The sequence below is a fragment of the Scyliorhinus torazame genome, chromosome 27 (assembly GCF_047496885.1).
Source record: "Scyliorhinus torazame isolate Kashiwa2021f chromosome 27, sScyTor2.1, whole genome shotgun sequence".
In the NCBI taxonomy this organism is placed as follows: domain Eukaryota; kingdom Metazoa; phylum Chordata; class Chondrichthyes; order Carcharhiniformes; family Scyliorhinidae; genus Scyliorhinus; species Scyliorhinus torazame.
In genome coordinates this window covers 17,369,775-17,380,388 of record NC_092733.1, presented here as the reverse complement: position 1 = coordinate 17,380,388, position 10,614 = coordinate 17,369,775, and the positions used below count along the sequence as shown (strand labels likewise).

The 10,614-nt window shown below is 50.3% G+C and overlaps 1 protein-coding gene across 5 annotated transcripts in view; it reads right to left on the bottom strand.

Moving 5' to 3' along the window:
• Positions 1–2,694: 2,694 nt before the first annotated feature.
• nfixb (nuclear factor I/Xb) overlaps positions 2,695–10,614 on the bottom strand; it is a 602,733-nt gene continuing 594,813 nt past the window's right edge. For all 5 annotated transcript variants that reach the window (XM_072491035.1, XM_072491032.1, XM_072491034.1 and 2 more), the window contains one exon: positions 2,695–4,722. Coding sequence is in view for 4 of the 5 variants with exons in the window: in XM_072491032.1 (XP_072347133.1) it covers positions 4,708–4,722 (15 nt within the window). In the remaining variant the exon portion in view is untranslated. The remainder of the gene's footprint in view (positions 4,723–10,614) is intronic.

Genomic DNA, 10,614 nt, shown 5'->3' with positions numbered 1-10,614 from the left:
GAGGTTGTGGGCCTAGGACTTGGTGCCCGCTCCTACAGCAACCCTGTACTTCTCCAGGTGGACGGTAGACTATCTAATTAAGGGACTAACATAGCCCAATCCTCTCTTCATGGTGTGGTGTGATCGGGGAGCAGCATGGTGACGATGGAAAGGTTTCACCGGGAATGCAATGGTTTGGAAACAGGGCCTTCGCTCCATCCAATGTTCTAATCTACCCCAGATTGCATCATCGGAACCATCGGCAACGGAGAGGATTGAATGTCGGAGAGTGGCATTAAATAATGAAATTGAGCAACTTTGTCAGTTGGCATTACAGTCTTCAGCTTGTGACTCTGTTGTATGGAGAGATGTGGTCCCTTTTGTCCGCCTTTGCACATCGGATTTCAATGGTTAACCAAATTGAATATGCGCAAAATCTGAACTTCAAAACTCTGCAAAGTTCCCCCGGTGAGGGGGGGGGGGGGGGGGTTGAGCAGGAGGGGCGGAGCGGGAGGGGCGGACAGGTGGGCGAGAGAGTGGCTACCGGGCAGAAATGAAGCAGGCAGTCTACTGGGTATCCCTTCTGGGCATTGTAAGGGTTGACCACCCATTGAATAAACGGTGGCTGCAAGTCACGAGGTAAGTAGCAGTAGCTGACGTCCTTCGAGAGGACAGGTCTGGGGTGGGGGGGGGGGGGGGGCACTCCCTGTGGAAGACCACCCAGTGGGTATTTCCTGCCAGTACTTTCTTGTGCTTACTGGAGGCTGGCAAGTTGCACCCACAATTCCCAGCAGCAACCTTGACTATTGTTTACTCTTAAGCCCAGGAAAACTGTAGAAAACTGGATGAGATCTGCAAGGCGGACAGGGGGAATCACTGATGGCCAATGTGGACGGTCCGTTGAGCCTTCAAAACCATCGGAGGAACGGTTTAGTCAGACCGATCTTGAAGATCTCGAGACCTTGCCCAGCAGGGTCAAGCGGGTCGAAGGTCACAACCAAGTGACCATCCAACGCACTCAAGGTCCGCCTCGCAAGTCGGAACGCTAACTCTCCCCCTCCTTTGGTTGTCACCTTCCCAATAATTTAGAAGCGGACACCCACCAGCGAAGGGGAAGTGGGGTCAGGTCAGAGGGAAGGGAGGCCCAGGGGGTTGGAGGGGGGGGGGGGGGGCGGGGGGGGCAGGGTTTATGGGGAGGGGGGTCAGGGGTCAGCGAGGGCGAAAGGTTGTTCCCGTTCCGACCCTTTGTGCGTAACATGAAAGAACAAAAGAGACAAAAGGGGACACTGTCTCTTGACATGTTTAATGTGAGCTGCTGCTTTTGCTGTGCGTTATATGAACCAAGAACGAATGGGGCCTATTCGCCCGAAACAGGCGGCCACTGCGTTGGTTAAAACTGCAAGAATTTTAACACTTCGGATTTTTTTTAAATGTCCTTTTAAGTGGTAAAACCAGAAAGCAAAGCGAAAACTATCACTACCCAGAATGCAAGCAACAAACATTTTCTAATGGTGATGGGTTTTTGTGTGTTGTCCTTGTGTCTTTACAAAGCCTACCTAGTTCAGATGAAGTGTTAGATCAAGAATCATGTTTGCTTTCGTTCTCTGTCTGAAGGGGAGTTGTGCTCAGGACACAAGTGAACCTGCACCTTTTCCATCCACTTAGGTTTGCGGGAGAGAAATGCTGAGTGAGGTATCCCCTCGCCCTCTGATACCCTCCGCACCCCCCTCTCCCCCACCCCTCAAAGAATGTTGTCCAAGGGGCAAAATAGAAAGGTCCCAGTGGGGCCCCTCCGTCGGTGGGATGCTCCGCATCGCTGGCAGCGCACCCACGCCAGTGGGGCTTCCCGACGGTGTGGGACGGCCCACATTGGGAAACCCCATTGGCTGGCTGGCTGACGGGACGGAGTATACCGGTGCCACCGACGGGGAAGGGGTTGGGCGCCACGCCGTAAAACGGGGCTGGCAGGATGAGGCATCCCACCGTGTGTGTGTGTGTGTGTGTGTCTCTGAATTAGATCGTGGTCACGCATGGTCACCGTGGAGGGTCAGAGTGACATTCCCGTCATCCTTAACTCTATTAGCAACACTGACTGTACTGTAAATCCTTAACTGTGGGGAGAGGCGAAATGAACTGATCGACAGGCCTCAAAGCCTCCAAGGCAGGCCGCAGCCTGTTTTGAGTTGGCAAGGTCCATGCTGTTTTCGGGGGAGGGAGCGGGCGGTGGGGAGGGCAGGGTTTCAGTTTCTGTTGGCTCTTTAGCCTCTGACCCCAGAGAGCATCTTGCCCCCCGGAGTAAGCGCTGGTGATGAAATTCCCTCTCTTGGGGCTTTCTCTCCCTCTCTTTGCTCCTCCCACGACGGGTCCTCGAGAACTGGGAGTAAATCAGGTGAACAAGGGCACCGGTCGCTCTCTATGCCTGGTGCCAGTCTGAATTAGCTAACAGAGCTGGATGGAATTCATAAGGGGAGGTTGGAACAGGAATTATCGTTCCCCAATGACACCATCTGTCCATAACTCTCAGCAAGGCAATCAGGACAGTCTAAATGTGCACTTGCAAAGCTCCCCGAGGGATCACTGAAAGACTGCCTGGATTTCTGACAGCGCAGGGACTAAATTGAGCTCCAGGTGAGAAGAGCTCGCTGCGTGCACCCTGGACAAAGATAGTACTCCAGTTTAATATTGGGGGGGGGGATCAATAGGTGGTGGGGGGGGGGGGGGGGGGGATAGGGGCGGTATGTAGGTGCACATGTCTGATGGGTGAATCTTCGGGGATGGATTGGAGGGGGGGGGGGGGGTGGTGAGGCATTGGGTTTGAGACTAATGTTCCCCCACAATGACATTTAGCCAATCGGAATTCAGGGTGCAAATGAAACATGGTGTAATATTGTCATCTCCCTGCACCCTCCTCTCATCCATCAGCTGTTCCCCCTGTAACCGTCCCATCCGACCCCCCTCAACCTGCCCCAGCTCCCTACACCAACCGAGCTGGCCAAGGGACCGAATGGAGTCTTTATTCGGCAATGGGCGGGAAGGCAGTTTATTAACAGTGGCCTACATGAGGGGGCCTACACTTTAATCAAAAGTTACTTTTCCTTGGATACCCAATGGGACTGAAGAATCTTACGGAACAGATGGCCTCTCTCCCCTTGTTTCTTACCCCCCCCCCGTCCTCCCAATTCTGTTTGGCAGTACATCCCTATCTCAGTCTCTGGTCTGACATCTTAGCCCCTGGTCCGTGGCTCCTTCCCAATTGGGGCAGAGGTGAAATATAACCGGCCCTTTGGAATCGGACGGAGCGAAGCTGCAGAATTGTGCGAGCGAGCATTTGTCCTTCGCAAAGCTTGACGTGTACAGTCACCCAGGAATTGTGGAGTCATTTGATCGGCTTTAGATTTGGTGGAAGTATCATTTACACCGTAAGGTCAAGAAAGTCGCTGGACAACACTTGTGGGGGGGAGGGCGGGGGGGGGGGGGAATATAAAAAAAAGATTACTAGCTTGAAACCCGTCCACCTGTCCACAAGCTGTGTGTTCGACTGGATCCAATAGTGCGGCTGGTGTCACGTCTCCGTGTGACAATTTGGTGGTGCTCGATATGTCTGCTTGCTTCCGATTTCTTTATGCGCTTTCCGCTGTGTACCTCGCACCCCTCCACCCCCCCCCCCCCCCCCCATCCCACCCCTTTCAAAGGTTCTTCGGTCCTCCCTGCAAAGGCAGGTCGACCATTGACCAAGGCAAGAGGGAGGTGAGAGCGGGGGGGGGGGGGGGAAGTCACAGCCTCCGCAATGGCAGCGCAGACGGGGTGGCTACACAGGCAACCTGGGCGACCTTCGAGCACCGCCACTGAAGACCGAAAGTACACCAGCGCCGTCGAGAGGGGCAACTCCACCCCCCCTTTCCCGTCGGGGCATCCCCTCAACAGCACAGTGGCGGACGGGCGGGGGGGGGGGGGGGGGGGGAGGGGAACGGATGGGGGGGGGGGGCGAAACAGCAGAAAATCCAGATCACTTTTTTTTTAAATAGTTAAGGCAACCGAATATAGAATACCTTTTGAGAGACTGTAGCACATTTTGGCGGGATTAATTGGAGGTGGGGGGGGGGGGGGTGGAATAACTATTTGTGTCTATTCTTGTATAGTTTATATATATTTATAAATATTTGAATACATTTATGCAGCCTTTAATGCATTTTATGTATAGTCAATGAGAGGCACTTGTAAAGATAATAGTCGTGTTTGCATTGCAGATTGTAGTGTTTTCTTTCTAAAAAAAAAATTCTGGGTTTGATCATGTACCATCTTTCTGGCGTGCTATAAGTCCACTGTAACCTTCACCCTTCACTCTTAATACTGGTTAAACAGGTTAAAATCACAGTCCTTATAAAATGCAAACATGAGATGCTCCCACCAATCAAAGCCACATTACACTGCACAAGGTTATGGCACTAAAGCCAATTTGAGTGAACAAATCGATTCCTATGGCTGAGAGATCATTCTGAACTGGCTTGTTTCTGTTTTCATCTTCTGCAAAGTGTCTGAGTTGGTCTCAGATGGTCCAGCTCCCAGTGTTCAGCGATGATGCCGTTTCCCTCCCCCCCCTTCTCTCTCTCTCTCTCTCTCTCGCATCTTTCTTTCTCTTTCTCTCTCTCTCTCTCTCTCAATTTTACTTGTGTCAAGGAAGGTATCAGATGGTCTCGTCGCTGTTCCGTTGGGAAAGGCTTCAAACTATCAGAGGAACCAAGACTGCGGAGAGACCGGGGGGGAAAAAAAAGAAAAGGCAGAGATTAATGGCAAGATAAGATACGGAGGGAACAGGCTCGCTGGTCCCATCTCGGCTCGCCCGTCCGTCCAGCCAGCAACACCCGTCTCCCGTGAAAGAACAAAACAATAAATGCCCCTTGCGTTCTTACAAAACATTTGTCAACACTTTGTTCGCCCCAGTGAAGATCGTCACTGTCCAACACTTTTCAGGCACTCAGTCGCAAGTTGCGTTGTCTTACAATAATGGGGTGCCTACAGGGCAGAAGGGGAGCCTCCGAAAACCCTGCCAACCCAGATAATCTGTTCTGATGATGTTGGTTCAAGGATAAATAAACCACCAAACCCCCCGCTCTTCTCAAAATTGTACTGTGACACTGTGACCCTATCGAGGCCCACTCCCCCGCCCTGTCCCCGTAACCCCACCTAACCTTTTTGGACACTAAGGGCAATTTAGCACAGCCAATCCGCCTAACCTTCACATCTTTGGACTGCGGGGGGGAAACCGGAGCACCCGGAGGAAACCCACGCAGACACGGGGAGAACGTGCAGACTCCGCACAGACAGTGACCCGAGGTCGGACTCGAACCCGGGACCCTGGAGTGCGAGGTAGCGGTGTTAACCACTGTGCTGCCCCACTTGAACGCACCCAAATAAAAGTGAAACACTGCTGAAGGAGGTTGGAAATGTGAAATAGAAACAGAACATGCTGAATGGACAGGGCAGGTCTGAGAGAGAAACAGAGTTAATGTTTCGGGCTTGAATGATCCTTCTGCAGAAGGATGTACAGAAGGGTGGTTTAGATCCAAAACTCTTTCTCTCCACAGACGCTGCCAGACCTGCTGAGTTTATCCATGGCGTACATTACTGCTCGGATGCTGAGTGAAGGTCCCTCTATAAACCCCCACGCCGCCCCCCACCCCCACCACCAACTGCCCTCTGGTGTACCAGTGTGACATCCCTCCATCTTCTGCATGAGTCATTCTGCGACACCTTTGGGTGACACTGTCAGTCGCGATGCGCCTGAGCTCCATCCATTTTAAAATAGGAGCTGGAGTCGGCCATTCGGCCCATTGAGCCTGCACCGTCAGTCAATAGGATCGTGGTTGACCTGATTGAGGCCTTAACTCCTCCCTGCCCCCCCCCCCCATAACCTTTGACTCCCTTGTCAATCAAAATACCGTCCAACTAAACTTCGGGAAAAATTAAATGACTCACAGCCTTCAGCATTCCCTGCGGAAGGGAATTCCAAAGACTAACAACCCTCAAGAGAAGAAATGTCTCCTCATCTCTATCTTACATGGGAGACCCCTTGGGCGGGATTCTCCTCGACCCGGTGGGGCGGGGGGGGGGCAGGGCGGGACGGACCTTCAGGGGCTAGGCCCGCCCAGGAGTGGTTTGCGCCCCGCTGGCCGGCGGGGAAGGGGCTTGGCGCCATGCCAACCGGCGGCGAAGGGCCTCCGCCGGCTGTCGCGAGTTGCCGCATGCGCAGGAGCGCCAGCATGTGATGCCGTCATCCTGGCGCACGCGCAGAGAGATTCGCCTCCGCACCGGGAATGGCGGACCGGTACAGCCTCTGGTGCGGAAGGATAGAGTGCCCCCATGGCACAGGCCCGCCCGCGGATCGGTGGGCCCCGATCGCGGGCCAGGCCACCGTGGGGGCACCTCCTGGGGCCAGATCCCCCTGCGCCACCCCAAGAACCCCGGAGGCCGCCCGCACCACGAGGTCCCGCCGGTAAGGGACCTACTCCAATTTACGCCGCAGGACTGGCAAAAAACGGGCGAGACTTCGGCCCATCGCGGGCCGGAGTATTCGGGCAGCCCCGGCGCCCATTGAGTCGTGCCGGTCTCTGCCATTCTCCGAGGCGGGCAGCGCGACTCATGCCGGGCCGATTTTTTTTGGGGGGGGCGGGGGAATTTGGAGGACGGCAGTGGCGGGATTCACGCTGACCCCCGGCGATTCTCCCACCCGGCGTGGGGTCGGGGAATCCCGCCCCTTGTCTTTAACTGTGCTCCCTAGTTCTAGATAGCTCCATCCAAATGAATAAATCTTAGGTAAAATCTTCCGATGGATGCGCCAACCCTGATTGTCGATGAAGCTAATCAGTTCTGCTCAGGACCTTCCTTCAAGGAGCAGCCTTGCTGAGCAAGGGACCTTTGCCCCAACCAGTTTCCCAATGATGGGGTGAGTTAGTTAGAGCTGTCATCTCGCTAACACAGTCAGGAACTCAAAGAACCTTCTAGACTCAGGCTCCTTCACACGCGGGGAAAGAACACAACTGGAGGCTTGCCATGCAAACATTTTGATATCAGACATGGGGCGGACTGAGGCCATTCGGATCATCAATGGCCTCATTCCCCTCTCTCTTTCTCTCAATTAATCGTACTCTATTCTGTCCATGTTATTATAAGAAAGGTTTTCTCCCAGCGTTTATCCTCTGATTCGTCCCAAGTGAGCAACACTCCTTCCAAAGTGGTTGTTCCCTTTCCCACATTCACACAGTGCTGAAGTCAAGGTCCATCCGATCCCCAACCTTGACTCTTTCTCTTTTTAAAAAAAATATATTTATTAAAGTTTTTTAACACAATTTTTCTCCCTTACAAACAATAAACCCCCCCCCCCCGTAACAAAATAAAAACAAGAAATCGCGCAGAGCAAGATATATACATGGCAAAATGATATATTTACACAGCTTTGTACACTGGCCCTCACCCGTACGTGCCAGTTTCCCCAACCCTTCATGTTATCTCTTGCTCATCCACCCTCCCAGGCAGTCCCCCCTTCCCCCCCCCCCTCCTCCCCCTCCCAGGACATCCCCCCCCCCCCCCAAGGTTGCTCCTACTGCTGACCGATCTTCCTCTAACGCTCCGCGAGATAGTCTAGGAACGGTTGCCAACGCCTGTAGAACCCCTGCGCAGACCCTCTCAAGGCAAACTTAATCCTCTCCAACTTTATGAACCCAGCCATATAATTTATCCAGGCCTCCAGGCTGGGGGGCTTCGCCTCCTTCCACATTAGCAAGATCCTTCGCCGGGCTACTAGGGACACAAAGGCCAGAATGCCAGCCTCTTTTGCCTCCTACACTCCCGGTTCGTCCACCACTCCAAATATTGCTAGCCCCCAGCTTGGCTTGACCCGGACTTTCACCACCTGAGATATTGCTCCCGCCACTCCTCTCCAGAACCCCTCCAGTGCCGGGCATGACCAAAACATATGGACATGGTTTGCCGGGCTCCCTGAGCACCTTCCACATCTGTCCTCTACCCCAAAGAACCTACTCAACCTCGCCCCTGTCAAGTGCGCTCTGTGAACCACCTTAAATTGTATCAGGCTGAGCCTGGCACACGAGGAGGAGGAATTGACCGCAACCTCGTCAAAAATGTTTTTTAATGTCCAGCTCAGTGTCAAAATCCACATTCCTGCCAGCTAGCGATGGGGAAGCCAGGGGTTTGGGAAACAGCACGGAAATCCGACCGTCCACAGCGTGAGGAGGAGGCGACCAGAAGAAAAAAGTTCTAGAAGATTCCCCATGTGCAACCAATCCTTCCAGTGCTCGTAAATAATTGCATCTGGGCTTGGAATCTGACATCGACGTCGAACGCCTAGTTTGAAATATCTGCGGAAGGTGGTTGCAATCTGTTTCTCATTTGTTTTGCCCTCCCCTAATACTGCCCTCAGGCCCCGGCAGTTGAGCGGCTTTGCCACTAGGGGCTGCTGTTTCTCTACTCAGCAGCAGCGAGGCTCCCTCCACAAATCTCCTCACTCCGTCAGCCTGCTGTCACTGGCAAGGTGGGGGGTAGGGAGGGGGGCTTCCAAGGGGAGCATTTATCAGTCCGTCCCATCGGATTTGCTTGTGGGAGTGTTCATCTGGGTCTCCCAGTCGTTCTTCAGGCACCGTTAAAGCGAATATTACATACGAGGCCTCGAATACATTCTTGCAAATCAGCGATTGAGGAATTTGGGATTCCTGTCAGTCCTGTAGTTTCATGTTAGTGAGCTCAATTCACCAGGACGGTGAAGCACAATGTAGGGCTTGCTTCTAACTCCATGTCATTGGATGGATTCCGAGAGAGTTAAACTCTTGCCCATAATTTACCTCTGCCCACATCTATCTATCTATCTACCTATCTATCTATCTGTCTGTCTGTCTGGCTGGCTATCTATCTATCTGTCTGTCTGTCTGTCTGTCTGTCTGGCTATCTATCTATCTATCTATCTATCTGTCTGTCTGTCTGTCTGGCTATCTATCTATCTATCTATCTATCTATCTGTCTGTCTGTCTGGCTGGCTATCTATCTATCTGTCTGTCTGTCTGGCTGGCTATCTATCTATCTGTCTGTCTGGCTAGCTGGCTATCTATCTATCTATCTATCTATATGGCTATCTATCTATCTATCTATCTATCTATCTATCTATATGGCTGGCTATCTATCTATCTATCTATCTATCTATCTATCTATATGGCTATCAATCTATCTATCTATCTATATGGCTATCTATCTATCTATCTATCTATATGGCTGGCTATCTATCTATCTATCTATCTGTCTGTCTGGCTAGCTGGCTATCTATCTATCTATCTATCTATATGGCTATCTATCTATCTATCTATCTATCTATCTATCTATCTATATGGCTGGCTATCTATCTATCTATCTATCTATCTATCTATCTATCTATCTATCTATCTATCTATCTATATGGCTGGCTATCTATCTATCTATCTATCTATCTATATGGCTATCTATCTATCTATCTATCTATCTATCTATCTATCTATATGGCTATCTATCTATCTATCTATCTATCTATATGGCTGGCTATCTATCTATCTATCTATCTGTCTGTCTGGCTAGCTGGCTATCTATCTATCTATCTATCTATATGGCTATCTATCTATCTATCTATCTATCTATCTATCTATCTATATGGCTGGCTATCTATCTATCTATCTATCTGTCTGTCTGGCTAGCTGGCTACCTATCTATCTATCTATATGGCTGGCTATCTATCTATCTATCTATATGGCTGGCTATCTATCTATCTATCTATCTATCTATCTATCTATCTATCTATCTATCTATCTGTCTGGCTATCTATCTATCTATCTATATGGCTGGCTATCTATCTATCTATCTATCTATCTATCTATATGGCTGGCTATCTATCTATCTATCTATATGGCTGGCTATCTATCTATCTATCTATATGGCTGGCTATCTATCTATCTATCTATCTATCTATCTATCTATATGGCTGGCTATCTATCTATCTATCTATATGGCTGGCTATCTATCTATCTATCTATCTATCTATCTATCTATCTGTCTGGCTATCTATCTATCTATCTATATGGCTGGCTATCTATCTATCTATCTATCTATCTATCTGTCTGGCTATCTATCTATCTATCTATCTATCTATCTATCTATCTGTCTGTCTATCTGTCTGGCTGGCTGGCTGGTTATCTATCTATCTATCTATCTGTCTGTCTGTCTGGCTATCTATCTATCTATCTATCTATCTATCTGTCTGTCTGTCTGGCTGGCTATCTATCTATCTATCTATATGGCTGGCTATCTATCTATCTATCTATCTATCTATCTATCTATCTGTCTGGCTATCTATCTATCTATCTATATGGCTGGCTATCTATCTATCTATCTATCTATCTATATGGCTGGCTATCTATCTATCTATCTATATGGCTGGCTATCTATCTATCTATCTATCTGTCTGGCTATCTATCTATCTATCTATCTATATGGCTGGCTATCTATCTATCTATCTATATGGCTGGCTATCTATCTATCTATCTATCTGTCTGGCTATCTATCTATCTATCTATCTATCTATCTATCTATCTATCTATCTGT